This window comes from Rutilus rutilus, assembly GCF_951802725.1.
Source record: "Rutilus rutilus genome assembly, chromosome: 6".
In the NCBI taxonomy this organism is placed as follows: domain Eukaryota; kingdom Metazoa; phylum Chordata; class Actinopteri; order Cypriniformes; family Leuciscidae; genus Rutilus; species Rutilus rutilus.
In genome coordinates, this window is record NC_140214.1 from 22,285,293 (window position 1) to 22,301,959 (window position 16,667).

Sequence of the window (16,667 nt, forward strand, 5' to 3'; positions counted from 1 at the left end):
GGTACAAATAATATGGATAACAAATAACGTACAACACCAGACAAAGAACAGAACCAAACAGGAAGTAAATACACAGGAATTAATTAGATTATTAACAGGACAGGTGAATAGAATCAATAATCAGACACACTGGGAAACTGGGATAAACGACAAGCACAGGGAAAACAGAACCCTGACACACATTCAGTTTAAAGAAAGAACATTTTAAATAATATGAATACGTTTTGTAAGTTAACACCTTGTTTTAACTACACGCGACGCGGCACGCAATAAAAGTTATCTTTTCCATGTTAATCAGAGTTTTTGTCCTAACCAGCCGTCTGACGGCGACACGCGACTTGCGACGATTCTATTTTAGAAACGGTTACTATTTTTCTGCGGTGTCACGGCTGGAACAACAAACACAAAGTGTGGCAATGATAATCTCAGGTAGCCTACTGTTTATGTTCTTTATTTAATGTTAAAAGTGTGTAATGTGACTTTGAATATATATTACAAATACATATGAAAATGCTTCTCACCTTCATTCACCTTCAGTGAATGTAGCCTTGGCCAGGAGGGGTTGATGTCATCAGGCGATACCCATCGTTCATTGGTTGTTTCGACCCTCATCTGCAACACCCTCCCGATGGTGGGTCAGCAGTGGTGGCCAAGTCACTGCCCATCTTCCCCTCCTGGCTTCCAGCTCAACTCCTCCCTCCTGCTCCATAACCAGCAAGAGGCTCTTTCCGCTGCCCACCCCATCCTGCGAACTGCTGCCTTCCTCTCCTTCCCTGTCATTCCAATGACAGTGAGCATTCTCCACACTGACTGATCAGGGAATCCTCCACAGCCGACCTCGACCAGGAACAGCCAATCTGTTTCCCCCCTTCCTTTCAAAGGCTTGTTCACACCCCTCTTCCCATGGGACTGTAAGTTCTATGAGGATGATCTTTTTTCCCTCTTCAGACCACAGTACCACAACCGGCCTCAGGGTTGTCTGGACAGACTGTGGGAACTGCAGCCTTCCTCCCAGGTCGACCTTCATTTCCCATGATTGGACCTTTTGTAGCAGACTGGTTCTTGTTGTTGCTGCGGTTGGTGGCTTTTCCTCCTCCCTTACGAACTGGATTGATGTTGTTTTCCGAAGTGGTTGGCATTTCGTTTTCCTCTACTGCTCTAAGGTGTTGGCAAGTGTCATGAGCACCCTGTCGTGGCGCCACCTGTACCTTCCCTGGGTGAGTGCTTTTTTACACCCGGACAGGATGTGTGCCATGGTGTCACTCTCCCCACAAAGCTTGCACAATGGGTCCTCTCTCATACCCCACTTGTGCAAGTTTGTTGGGGTTGGGAGTGTGTCATACATTGATCTCAGCAGGAAGGAGATGCGGAACGACTCCAGTCTTCATAGGTCCGCCCAGGTAATCTTCCTCTTGGGAAGATCCCATTTGGTCCAGGCTCCCTGGGAAGCATGGTCCACTGCCCTTGACCTTCGTCCTTCCTCTTCCAGGTTTCGTACCTCCTCTTGAATCATGGCTCTTCTTTCACTGGTTCCTGCCTTCCTCACTTTTGGAAATGGGAGGTACCAAGACCCTGTCTTCCTGTGCATGGTGCTCCAATGATATCACGTCGCTTCAACATGCTCTCAGCTTGTGCAACAGACGGATCAGCTGCCCACTTGCGACCTGATCTTGTGATGATGCCTACATGTCTGACTTGTTCATCCTGTGAGTCTCTGTATGTCATTACGACTCTGCACTTTGCAACTTTGAATTCCTCAACCACGGATGACAGAGGAAGTTGGAACTGCCCTGATCTTATGTAGAGGCCTACTGCAGTGAAGCTTGGAGGGATTCCCAACCACTTTTGAAGGTACTTATTGATCTTCCTCTCCACTCCTTCAACGCATGTCACCGGGACCTCATACACAGTCAGCAGCCACATGAGTCTTGGCAACAGTCCGTGTTGATAGAGTCAAGCTTTAAACTTCCCAGGGAGCCCTGATTTTTCGATCCTCCTCAGCCATTCCTCCATCTGCTTTTCTGTACTGGCTATGTTGTTCCTGTCAGTTCATGAGTTCACACTTACATACAATTAGAGGGAGTAAAGTTTAATGCGTATTTGGTGTGCTGTCCGGGGGGAGGGCTCCGAGCTCAGAGTTCGGCCCGAACCCAGAGTACTCCACCCCCGTATGTAAATGGTTAGGACTATAAGTGTGTAGAAGTGTTGGTGGAGGGATGCTGCTAAACTGTCAATGAATTGAGGTGAGACTGCTGAATATATATACACCTCTTATCGTTGATTGCTGAGTGCTCTCCACTCATGTTAATTATCTGAACGTGCTCCTCCTGAACTTTGTTAATAAAACATCATTAAGTGAGTTATCGAACCACTTTCTGAAGCACTTGATTGGATTATCCTCTATCGATGGAATCACTTCCGCTTGCACAGTCATGTATAGCTTGAATCTGTTGGTCAACTTCCCGTTCCTGATCACCAAACTCCTGGATTTCTTTGGCTTAAACTTCATTCTGGCCCACGTTGCCATGTGGTCCAGAACAGCAATGACACTTTACTTCCAATGCCCCCCTGGTTGAAGTTGTTTGGGTGAGCCGTCTCTGTGTCCGTATTTCATTCCTGGCCGTTACCGATGTGTCTGTCCTGTCGAGTCCTGTCCAGTCTTTCCTGGAGGTCAGCTGTCTTTCCAGCGTCACCGAACCTCCTCGGTTGCCACCCAGACTTTCCTGGAAGTCATTGGTTGGCCAGAGTTTCTAAATTTCAAATACATCCAAAAATGCTTCTCACCTTCATTCACCTTAAGTGAATGTAGCTTTGGCCAGGAGGGGTTGATGTCATCAGGCGGTACCCATCGTTCATTGGGTGTTTCGACCCTCATCCGCAACACCCTCCCGATGGTGGGTCAGCAGTGGTGGCCAAGTCACTACCCATCTTCCCCTCCTGGCTTCCAGCTCAACTCCTCCCTCCTGCTCCATAACCAGCAAGATGCTCTTTCCACTGCCCACCCCATCTTGCGAGCTGCTGCCTTCCTCTCCTTCCCTGTCATTCCAATGGCAGTGAGCAGTCTCCACACTGACTTGAGCAGGGAATCCTCCACAGCCGACCTCGACCGGGAACAGCCAAGCCTGCCATCCTTTCCTCCTACAGTCGTGCAGAAGATCTTGGTATTTGGCATCTCTTCCTTTCAAAGGTCTGTTCACACCCCTCTTCCCATGGGACTGTAAGTCTCATGTAATATCATTTAGTGCTCCTAGCTTTGTAGCTGTAAAAGCAACAATGGATAATTCACATCAGATCTTGAAATCGTTCAAACTGTGAACAAACAAGTGTATTCTTTGACAAAGATTGTTTTAGTAACTCAGCCTATGTATTTTTAATAATGTTTAAATGGTGTAATATTTTTGAATTTGATTATGTAGCCTACTTATACATTTTCTTGCGAGTGCCGTCAAGATTACTCTCTGGTGCTGTACACTTGCCGCGAGACTCCGCCCACATGCTGTTCTGATTGGCTGGGGGGTTTGTTGATTTTTACGCATCTCGCAGTCCCGTCGCGTCTAGTGTGGACAGACGAATTATTTGTTGCTGGAATCTTATCACATTGCGTCTGGTTAGGACACGGTGTAATACTAACCCAGTAATGTGTCTTTAAAGGACACCAGCACCGTTACTGTGCTACAGGGAAAATGGCCCTGATGCCTTGGCTTTGTTCTCTGTGTCTGTTGAATGAGTTTTATCCATCATTCTCCACACCAGCACAGAGAGGAAAAGAGTTTAGATACGCTCACTGATCTGTCACAATGACAGGAAAACGGTCGCTAACAGACAGAGCTGTCAGACAGCTCACATAAAATCATGTCTTCTTTATGCATTTATAATTCATTATAATGTAAAATGAGACTCTAAAGGCAATATTTTCCTGATCCACTCCAAAAATCAGTGAAATCGATAAGAATTGAATGCTGATGAGTAGGTGCGTAGCGTAGGCCTATGTGATGTATCTTCTTGTCTGACTCAAGAAAACCTCATTAACCCAGCATGACAGCAGAAGGAGAGTCTCAATGACTATGTTGACAGCATGTAGAAAATTGCCAATGTGTTGTTTATTCAGGGAGCTTCACAGTCAGCCTATTTAAACATGAAAAATAACACACTTTAAGATAAATGGTTGGTCCTCTGCATTTTCTGGTGAACTCTCCGGTGGAGTTACTATGGAAACAGGGCCTTGCTATTTTCACACACCCTTGTTATATTATAAATATTAAAGCTGCCTGAGTCTATTAGAAACAGAGGAGCAATACAAACTTACTCAAGACATGACAAAAATGTCAAAATATATATTTTTAAATGCTTCATTAAGATAAAAAAAAAATGCAAAGAAATTGGTCTTTGAAATAATGTTAGGCTTAAGAGAAAAAGCCAAATTCCACAAGCAGGACGTGATAACATAATTCTTGGAATGGTTTTAAACCTGGTTATAAATGGTTATATCACCTTTTTTTAAAATAAATAAATAAAGGTTTCAAAGCTGTGTCAGATAATCAGCCAGCTGATGGGAGGTCAAAACATGCTGAGATCTCCCCTCATTATAGTTACACAAGTTACAGGGGTCATATCATATCATGAAATATGAATGATGCGGTTCTTGGCTTCTGATCACATTTGGAAAGTATAGGTTTTAAATGGATGAAAAGGGCAGTATGGTTCTCATTTTCTATACTACAGAAGTGTAAAAGCTTTAATCCTGTCATCTTCATGTTGTTTCAAACCTCTATGTCTTTCTTTCTTCAATGGAACAAAAAAAAGGAGAAGATAGGCAAAAAATAATGGCAGTCACAGCCACCATTCACTGCATCTTTTTTCCATATAAGTGGCCATGGCTGTCATTCTGACTATATCCCAGCAATGCATACTACAGAATTATTTGCTTTATGTCATAGGACAGTGAGTGTATACTATTGCAGCTTGTTGCAGATAATTTATTATTTCTACATGCCAGCTGATCTCAGTTATTCTGGATGGAGGTTTTGGTCAATCATGGTTTTGTACTCAATGTGATCTTTGCTTAGGCTACCTCTAAAAAAAATCAGGTTTGTAAATTGAATGAATAATTCACAAATAAATGAACCCACTATGGGACTCTTCCGAAATAAACATTGAAAACTATACGCATGATGAGTTTACATTTACATTTATTCATTTCGCAGACGCTTTTATCCAAGCGACTTACAACTGAGGCCTACAGCAAGCGATTCATCATGAAGAGTCAAATAAACATAAGAGCTCAAAATATGAAGTTTCAGATATTGCTTAGAGTAGTAGGCTATACTCCATACAGTTTTAATATGTGTTGATAGGCCTATATAACCGATATTGACTCACGGCACGCGCCAGCCACAGTTTTACATTTTGACCAGTCACACTTTTACTCACCTTGCTCTGAAGTTACTTTATTTTCTGCATTTATTAATTTCTGTTAATGCAGCCAATATGATATTCGTGTCGTAGGCTTATCAAGAGTGATAGAGTGATTCAAATGCTGTTAGGAGAAGTTGTACTGCGTCAATGACACGCTCCTCCTGAATGATGACGCACGCTTAGAGCAAATGCTCCTCATCATATTCCATGCATGCAGCTCGACTGAGATCTCAGAATCCAGAAACAAGCCACTGTGAGACCTACTGCGAGCTGACTGGAGGCGGGGTGCCCTGCTGTTATTCATTTAGACACATCTATAAACGTTTCCATACGAAAAGACATGGGGGGGAAATAAACATATTGCCTCAAAAACACAACAATGATCGCTGGATGTAATACGTTAATTCGCGGATCTTCAATTGCGAGAGGCATCTGAGAGGACAGGTAAGATTCCGCCGTTTTTCTTTGACATTGCGCAGGTGGTTTTAAATAGAGAAATCCGACACACCTGCTTATAAATTGTCACATTGATTTATATAAAAGGAATTTTAGGTATTAAAGGTAAGTCATCATGTATGTTCGGTAGGTAGGCTACCGTATGAATTACAGGAGAAGCGTGAGTAGCCTACATACAGTGTAGTAGCCTACTAGACACAGCGTCCCTTCTGCTCCATTCATAAAATAAGTAACAGGAGTTCAATCGATTCCTCTCTGCTAAATGTCACTCACATTCGACAGCTTCATCCGCTGCTTTCTGCGTCATGTGACATCATCGAAGCAGGCGTCATTATTGACCATGTCCTCAAAATAGCTTAAATTGTAGGGCACAACGGGGCTTGTTGTCACACTTTTTACTCTAGGGAATATTTCTCAGGTTTATTTCTGGTATGGATGCATACCTTAAATAATTGACAACAAAAATGTAAAAAGTAACCTAAACCAATTATGCAACAGCAGAAATGAAAAGCAAAACGGCAATGAACAAAAATATCAAACCATTGTTTTGACCTACGAATATTGTTGTTAATAAACTGTATACTTACTTAACATTTAGAATATATTCGTAAACTTGCCCAACGAAAAACAGCATAAAATATAATTTATGGTGGTTATGAACTGTGGATGACACCACCATGGAAAATAACTGCTAGAGAAAAACACATCAGAACCAGTTTTTGAGAAACAGGTTGCACATACTTTATACTGATATAAACACCACTGTTAAAATAAATGTTTTTTTTTAAAGAAATTAAAACTTTTATTTAGAAAAAAACAAACATGAAATTGATCAAAGGGATAGAAAAGACATTTATAATGTTACAAAATACTTCTATTTAAAATAAATGCTGTTCTTTTGAACTTCCCAATTATCATCCTGAAAAAGTGATCAGTTTCCACAAAAGGACAACTGTTTTCAACACTGATAATAATAAGAAATGTGTCTTATAGGCACCAAATGGGCATTAGAATGATTTTTGAATGATCATGGGACACTGAAGACTGGAGTAATGATGCTGAAAATTCAGCTTTGCCGTCACAGGAATAAATTATATTTTAAAATATATTAAAATAGAAAAAAGTTGTTTTAAATTGTATTAATATCTCACAATATTATTTATATTTATTTATACACAATAATATTTTACCTGCATGTAAAATTAAAAAGCATATAATATGAACTAATCTCAGTTTTTGTAAAGAAAGAGTTTGCCTTAGGTTTCATGCTGTGGCAAAGTTAGATTGATAATCGATCCAGATCCAAAAATACCAGGACGCATACTGTATGCCATTGATGCCTTTGCTTGAGAAGTCTTTGTGCAATTTCTGTTGATTTAAAAACATTGCTTGAGATATTGAGCTGTACATTTTGTCTTAAGTTTTAATTATGAAGTATTTAGTTTGCATACAATTCTTTCTCTTTACATTCAGGAGCTACACGACAGCTGGTATTGTAAGAAAATGGAGGATTCACCAACAAAGCATCTGCTTGGCTCAAAGAAGCGAGTCAAAATCCACCCGAACACAGTGACGGTCAAATATGCCACTCATTTCCCCCAGCCTGGAGACGAGGGCTATGATGACGCTCCATCTTTTGAAGACTTTGGCTCATTTGTCGAAGAGACCTCAGACAGAAAGAACCTTACTGACAGCAAGTCGGGCAGGACTTTTTTCGGTGCTCTTGACAGTCGGTCCAAACCGCCAGGAGACCAAAAAGACAAAGGGGTCGGAGGTCAGCTGCAGAGCTTCGGGGAGGCCTCCGTGTTCGCTTCACGAATGACATGGGCCGCTCTGTTCGGGGCGGCTCTGGCCCACGGCTGTGTGGCTCTCATCACACGCCTGGCTGCCGACCGCTCTAGGGTGCCGTCGCTGGAGCTTCTCTTCATCCGCTCGGTCATCCAGGTGTTGTCCATTGCGGTGGTGTTTTACTACCAGGAGCCTCCCTTCGGGCCCGAAGGTTACAGACTGCGTCTTTTCTTCTATGGTGTGTGCAATGTCATCTCCATCACGTGTGCGTATACCTCATTTGCCATCGTGCCGCCCAGCAACGGCACCATCATGTGGAGGGCCACCACGACGGTCTTCAGCGCCTTGCTGGCGTTTTTACTCATCGATGAGCGACTAGGCATGACAGATGTGGTGACGGTTGTCAGTAGCGTCTTCGGCCTCTGCTTGGTCATGATTCCCAACATCTTAGGTGAGCACAGATCTCTGGGTTTCTGGAAGGAGGCTTTCGGCTATACCATGACGGTGATGGCAGGCTTAATGGCGGCCTTGTCCATGATCATATATCGTGCCATCAAAGAGAAGGTGAGCATGTGGACAGCGCTTTTCACTTTTGGCTGGACTGGAACGGTGTGGGGAGTGTCAACTATGTTCATCCTGCAGGAGCCCATCATTCCACTAGACGGAGAGACGTGGGGGTATCTAATCGGCATCTGCGTCTGCTCCACCGTGGCGTTCCTGGGGGTATATTACGCCCTCAACAAGTTCCATCCCGCACTGGTTAGCACCGTGCAGCATATGGAAATTGTTGTGGCAATGCTTCTGCAGCTGATTGTGCTCCACATGGTTCCTTCAGTGTATGACATCATCGGGGGCATCATCATCATCATCAGTGTTGTCGTGCTGACGGCCGTAAAGCTTTACTGGGTGGGCAAGAGCAAAAGACAGGAGTACGAAGAGATCCTCGATTCACCGATAAAGTGAAACAATTCCAAAGTTATTGTTTTATAAATATTTTTGTGGAGTTTGATTTTTCAGGCCTTGAATTAATGCTTCCCACCTGTGGTTGAGGTTATCGTGAATGTCTGAGAAAAGAAAATCCATGTGAAGTTTGTGTCTATTGATGAAGTGCCATTGTGAAGTTGTCTTTGACTGCTGTATTATGTGAAGCTCAAAGAGGTTGTTGATTTGTATTGCCCATTATGAAGTAATTATCATGTCAAACATATTTGGTTATGTGCATCCAAATAAATGTCTGTGCAGAGGAGCTGCAATGAGAACATGGGATACTTTCATATGCACTATTTTCCATGTTGACTTGGTCAAGAGTGCCCCCTGTTGGTATATAGTGCTCATTTGACCCTGAGAAGTGGAGCAACACTTTTTGGCACAGCCTAAAAGTTAGTGAATCAAATCTGTTTTGGCAACAGTGATTCAGGCTGGTGTCCGCCAGAGCTTTTCTCATGGCATAGGATGTCATAATTTCCAGGAATAATGAAACACTGCTGGAGTCATGCACTTATTCACTCTAGAGTTCTACTCAGATCTCAAAAGTTTTCACCAATGTAATAATACTAATTTTCCCAATTGTTTACACACGTTTACTGAATCTTTGGCACATTTTACCCAAACTTCTACACAAAACCACAAACACAAAATGCAAAACTCTACAAATATCTAGCAAAAGCAAACTGCATTCAACAGTTTTGTCCCTTTCCAAATGGTTTAAAAAAATATATAATAATTATACTGTACAAGTATATTCTATCCCCTAAACCTACCCATCACAGAAAACATTCAGCATTTTTAGATTTTCCAAACAAATATGATTTATAAGCTGTTTTCCTCATGGGGACCAAAACAATTTCCCTATCAGGTCAGAATTTACTGGTATTAATATGTGAGGACATTTGGTCCCTATAATGTATGGGAATACCAGACACACACGCGCGTGCGCGCGCGCGCGCACACACACACACATCATATAAGAGATTTGTCTACCAACCAACAACACACTGATGTGCTCAACAGAAAACACTTATGAAATCCCATAATGGAAGGATTGTTACAGTAATATACCTACTCAAATATACGTAAAAATACAGTACCAAACACTTTACTTTAACAGTATTTCTAAAGTATTTTTGAACACTTTTTGTAACACTTTTAATACCCTGGAGAAAACTGTATAAAACAGTAAGATAAAGGGTTTTCTGTACAAAAGTTAAAAATGAAAGTGGCTCATTTTTTCAAAACTTTAAACACACACACACACACACACACACACACACACACACACACACACACACACACACACACACACACACACAGAGACACACACACACACAACATGCAAACATGTAAGAAAAAAGAAATAAGGCTGCATCCTGTCTCCCATTTTGGTCTGGTCAAAGTACGTTATCTTCAAGCGATGTTTCTGGCTAAACTTGGGAATAAAAATTCTGGAGTGATGGATCCAACTGCCAAAAGCCTTCGCAACAACCTCACCACATGCATTCTCCAGTCTCTTGAGAGGAAGCATGCATACGAAGCAGTCGTACACTTTCCATCATCATGCAAAAAAAAAAAAAAAAACTCTAGGTTTAGGAATGAGGAATATGTTATAAGAGAACCGTGGGTGGCCAGTTGAAGACCAGAGCAGTCTGGTGGAAATGCATGTTGTCCCAGATCACAACATAATAGGCTTCTCTGGTCCACCCCCCTCTGAACTTATCAGAGACAACCGTCTTTCCTCATCCTCCTACTCTCACTCCTTCACCTCTAGCTCCTCCATCACCACTGACTTCCAGTTTCCTCCGAAAAAAGAAAAGCTCATCTGTGTCTTTTTAGTGCGCCAAAGCTCCGATTTCTAATTGAATAATTTACCAACTGCTGTTACACCAGTGAAGAACTGGTCTTGCCAATTGGTGCAAAGAGCTTGGCATTGTGATTGGTGTTGCTTTCCAAAGGAACTAAAGAGATTTGGAATGTTGTGCCAAATATAGAGAACTGTGTAGTGTTTTGAAAACAGTGTGATATAGAATTGAAAACTGAGGGTAAAGCAGGGACTTTGCCTGCAATTTTGCAGACATAATTCAGGGATTTGGTGCATTCAGGTTTTGGTGAATGAGTTTTAAGTTCCAATTTTGGTGTGTAAACCATTGGGAAAAACTGTTAGGCTATATGTTTTGGCAAGGAGGTAGAACTCTCATATTTGAGGTTAAAGCCAAATGTTTGCATTGTCTCTGTAGCAGATCATGTAACATCACAAAGGCATCGTGCCTGGGTTGAAAACACTCATTTTCTGCGGATGAAAAAGCCAATGCATGATATATGCAAACATTGTTCATATAATAATCATGTCATTTACCTTTTTTTTTTTTTTTTTTTAGAAACAAGAGTAATGTCACTCAAATCTAAGAATGTCCCTATTGTGTCTTTAAAAATAAGAGCAAACAGTGTACTGTTTCAAACTGAAATATTTTCAGTGATTTCAAAATGATTTGTTTTCTCTTTAATAAAAGCATGTATTGATTTCAGTGTGCCTTTTATGAGAATCTAACACCTTTCGCTAAGCTGTAAAAAGAAAACAAAAGTTCAAACACAACTGTTTGTCCTTGTTTTGAACGTTTTATAGGAATTTTCCACAGTGTCCAAAAGGTGGGAGGAATGGGCAGAATAATTACATTAAAAACCGGATGAAAGTGGTGAATTTATATTTTAATAGATTCAAAAATGATAATTTTTTTATAAATAAAATATATTTTTCATTTAATTACATTTTATTGATTAAGTTTCCATTTTAAAAGGTTTTATTTATTGAAGCCAATACATAATGGCAGTACAAAGTATGTCATACACATTTATATGTCATTTTATCTGTGGACTGTATGACATCATCTCAGTGTGCACTCATATTGTCATAGCAAACACATTAAAATAATGTCAGCACATTGAAATTTGTAGGCTTAGATTTGTAGCTTTACTGTTATCTTCAACACAGAGCTAATTTTTATCCCATAACATCATGTGCAAGCATTTATTGCCTCCCCTGAGAAATAAACAAGTCTGGATCAAGGATCTATGACAATTGGTGTTCTCACTGCTGCTTCAAAGAATGGCTCACTGAAACCTGAGCGTGTGCTGGAGTTTAGCTCTCTGATTGTCCAAAGGGATTGCTCAGAGGTCTCATAAGTTGCAGATGTGGTCGCTTGCTCGGTGGACTTCTTCTCACAACATCATTCAGATGGACTTTTAATTCTTAAGAGTTGCCTGATTAAAAAAACAAACAAAAAAACACAGAGCTTGAAAACATGTTCATCAGAACATATCTAAAAGAGCCTATAATGTGTTTGAACTTAGTAAAACAATAATCATTAGCACCTGTACTATCTCATGGTATACATTAAAGATAAAAAAAAAAAAAAAAAAAATTTAATAAAGTAAAATAGCTTTGCTAGAAATATATATATAAAAAAAAATCTTCTCAAATCAAGGTCTTTCCAGGCTCCAGACGTACCAGATGATTTGTGGGTCTCCTGAAAATAATCGGAATATGCAACTTTATGATCCGCAGAGGAAGGGAGAACTAAAACAGGATGTGTAAACCTGAAGTGTTTTGCTGTGAAGTCTCACATGTCATATATCTCATACAGGCAGTTTTGTCTTTATAGCTTTGGATATCCCCAAACTCTCACGTTCCTGAACTCATTTCGGTCTGTTTTGTCCCATAAACTCATGTCTCTATGGATGTCACCCGCTCTGTGAGACGTGTCTAACACTGCTTCTGAAAACGGAAGTTCGGTGTTGTGAGGAAGGAGGCCTCAGATTTTGAGAAAGTGCACACATGGTTTGGTTAATACTTGGCCAACCACATTGATTAGATGTTCCTGTTTTTTCTGATAGTTGGTAATAGAAACTTTTCACTCTTAAGATTGCTCTCCCTCACTGGTGTCAGAAGTTGAAGTGATGCAATGACCCAGCCGTTAAATGAGAATATTTGTTGTTAATGAGGTGGAGCCTAAGACATATATTGCAGCAGCCCTGACTTCATGAGCATAATTCGTAAATGGTGTTTATTTATCATTTGTACACAATTTCATCAATGTTTTTTGATCACAGACTGACTCTGCATTATCAGATGAACCGGCTACGAACTGACACAAACAAACTGTGATTGGTTGCTTTTAATATTGGCAGTCTCATCCTCTCTATGCAGTTCCTGGATAAAATAAGCAGCAGACTGGACTAGGCTTTATGCCGATCATCAAATGTCTGGCTGTGTGAGAGGTTAAAGGTTCCTAATTTTGTTTTGGATGTCTCCTACAACAGGTTTGCATGCATGAAAGGTAAAAAATAAATAAATAAAAACCTAAAATTTTCTCATAATATACATTGCACATCACCACATTTTTCTATGATTCTCAAAAGACTAGTCCGTAGATTCAGTCTCTCTAAATTCCTATTTTCCACGAGCTACTCTGCTCTGATTGGCCAGGCGGCCCAGTCTGTTACGATTGGTCTACTGCTTACAGCGCCTGTGGGAAGCAAAACTCCCATTACCATAACTGAATTTCATCTCCGGAGGCTTCCTAAAGCTCAGCGATTGTAAACATTGTAAAGACAGTAACTATGGTGTCGATTTTACCATATCAATACGAGCATGAGTCAGATGATGAGACATTGGGAGAACTAGCTTTTCAACCCGAACCTCCATCGGGGACGACTTGAGCAGGGTGTATCTCAGTTGTACGCTACTCATTTTGAGGTACATTATGAGATGTAATTCCTCACCATCATCATTAACAAGTGTATGTCCATAAACATAAGCTTCAGTGGGAAACCAGTCTTGGGCTACAGGGTGCTTGCTGCCGGCAGCAAAAGATTGGGATTGTAGCTGAACTGCTGTGGTATCATTAATAAATAAATATTAACCACTGATTCTTTGCAGCGTCATCATTTGGAAGTGAAAGTAGAAGTGAAAATAAAACAAATTTACTTTCACAGCGTATATGACAGTCTTCTTGACATGATGTTAATCATACGACAAATCTACAGTGTTTGAGGGCGGGCGGACAACGTGTAGCCGTAACACAGTGGGATTCAAATTCCTGACGACTCGTTTAGAGTTGATTCTTTCTTTTAAAAGACAACTTTTTTATTGTGCATTTTCAACTTTTTTGCAGACTGTTGTCACGTTTTGGGTTTGTTTTTGTCATGTTTCTGTGTCATGTCTTGTTTCCATGTCTGTCATGTGATTCCCTGTTTGTCATGTGATCCTGCCATGTCTTGTCATTGGTTTATTGTCTGATCATTGTTCACAGGTGTCCCTTGTTTTGTCATTAGTCTGTGTATTTAAGCCCTCATGTTTGCCATGTGTCTTTGTCAAGTATTGTTTCCTGTAGTCTGCTGTTGTGCAATGTTCATGCTTTGGTTTTTGTTTTCATGCCACGCCATGTTTTTGTTTCATGTTTTGTTTTTGTTACAATAAACTGCATTTGGGTTCTCATCTTTCAACTTGCCTCCAGTGGACCTCTTATTACAACTGTTTACATTCACAGACAGCTATTACACACTGCAAGAAAGGTAATATTCCAAAAAACCAAAAGGTGCACTTAAAAGGTTACGTTTTTGGTTAACATTAGAAAAGAGGTATTATGGGACCAGTATCATGGCAAGAGAGCTTAAAAGGTATTGTATTTTGTCACTTAGCCTGTGTTTTTGGTATTAAAATAAAGGATGTATATTTAACAAAGGTTTTGGAATGCTTGGCTGTTTATTTGCTATTCTGTTATTTATTTGTCTGTTGCATGAAATCCATGAAATGAAGCTCAGCATGCTGGCTCTCGTTTCCAGTGCAGGGCAGCTGCAGGCGAATCCTGTAGTAAACAGCTGGCCTGCATTTGTAGGTTTTGGATGAGTCACAAGCACTGAAGTGTTTGTGCTTTTATGTGGGCTCTGTTATCCTTCCTTTCAAGCTGCAATGAAAAACAAAGTGAAAGTGAGGTTTATTTTCCAGTGCTGCATGTTCAACACATCTCATCATTGTCTAATCATGAAATCATAATTATGACTTACAAGTAATAATTATAAGTCGAAACTATGACAGACACAATTACGACAAATAGTCAAAATTAAGACAAAAAGATGAAATTATGAAATAAATAATTTGTGCGCAAAATTATGATACTATAATTATATTGTCATAATTACGACATAATTATTGCATAAAAAATTGTTGCATATATATATATCTCATATTTATCTCAGAATTAATTTTATCTTATTTTTATTTTTTATTTCAGAATTTCAACTTTTATCTCAATTTAAAGTATACTTAGCATTTCAAGATGTGTAGCCTTTCAAAGTATACTCCATGTGAAAGAACCCATTTTAAAGAACCCATTTATAGAACCCATTTGATAGAACCCATTTTAAAGAACCTATTTGATAGAACCCATTTGATAGAAACATTTGATAGAACCCATTTGAAAGAATACGTTTGATGGAACCCATTTGATAGAACACATTTGATAGAACGCATTTGATAGAACCCATTTGATAGAAACATTTGAAAGAACCCATTTGATGGAACCCATTTGATAGAACCCATTTGAAACAACCCATTATAGAACCCATTTGATATAACACATTTGAAAGAACCCATTTGATGGAACACATTTGAAAGAACCCATTACAGAATCTATTTGATAGAACCCATTTTAAAAGAACACATTTGATAGAACACAGCCGATCACATGCACACTGGAAAGTTTCATCACCTCGTCTAGTGTCAGCACTATTTATCTCCAGAAGTTACAGTTTTTGCCCGTTGCTTGAACACGTTTTGCAAAACTCTACACACAAGCAAATAAGACACAACACTGGGAAATAAACCATTCACATCTATGTCAAATTGAAACTCTGCTATCAAAACCTAACAATCCTTTGTCAAAATGTCACTCTGATGACAAAATGATGCCCACTTGCATCATATGAATACACTTTCAGATCAGCAGCAACACACTAGTCTACTTTATATAAAAAACGGCAGTCTTTTGTTTTCAATGTTTTTATTCAGTTCCACAGAGGGCATGTTTTCACAACAATTCAAAACCATTACATTACAGTAGTATATTTTACAGTACAGTAAATTCAATTAAATCAAAAATAAAACAAACAATACACTACTGTAAACACAGAAAAACACAATTGTGCGCAAGTGGGCTCATGGATCCTGCAGTCTGTTGGGGTCTGGCCACAGGATCTCATCAACATCACAAGCAATGTCTTCTCTCGCTAAGCATCGGGGAAAATATCCCCTTGTGTGCCGAATCCATCCCTGGATTGACCTCACCTCAATGTCTCCGCAGGCCTGTTCCATTGCCTGCAGAAGAGGCATACGGGCATGTGGTTGGCGGTCATATACGCGCCATCTTGAAGCGGAAAAAAATTCCTCTACAGGATTTAGAAATAGCGAGTAAGGGGGCAAGTACACAACTTCAAATTGATCATGGTTGGTGAACCAGTTCTGGACCAGAGCAGCCCGATTGAAACTAACATTATCCCAGACAACAACAAACCTGGGCTGCCCTGGTCCATCCTGTACAACTGCATCATGAAGTGCATCTATAAATGTGATTATGTGTTGCGCATTATAGGGACCCAGTTTGGCATGATGGTGCAGTAGCCCTCGAAGACTTATGGCAGCACACAATGTGATATTTCCCCCGCGCTGCCCCGGGACGTGCACAATTGCCCTTTGGCCAATTATATTATGTCCCCGTCGTCTGTTTTTGCTAAGGTTGAATCCAGCCTTGTCAGTGTAAATACATTCATGCGGCTGGGCAGCTCCATCCATGTCCAAGATTCTCTGTAACAAAAAATACATATTGTGGATGGCTTTTCTCAAAGCACACACCTACACTACTACACATACAGAACCGACCCACCCCACCACACAGGTACCTGTGTAGCTTTCTGAATGTATCTATGTGGTACTAATCCAGTGGTACATATTCATCTGTTAC

General features: G+C 40.4%; 1 protein-coding gene across 1 annotated transcript; it reads left to right on the forward strand.

Annotated features, from left to right (window-relative positions):
* The first annotated feature begins 5,624 nt into the window (after window positions 1–5,624).
* slc35g2a (solute carrier family 35 member G2a) lies at window positions 5,625–8,922 on the forward strand. Its single transcript, XM_084410895.1, has 2 exons — window positions 5,625–5,859; window positions 7,345–8,922. The coding sequence occupies exon 2, from the start codon at window positions 7,375–7,377 to the stop codon at window positions 8,620–8,622; it is 1,248 nt and encodes a 415-aa protein (XP_084267021.1). The 5' UTR covers window positions 5,625–5,859; window positions 7,345–7,374; the 3' UTR covers window positions 8,623–8,922.
* Window positions 8,923–16,667: the final 7,745 nt, after the last annotated feature.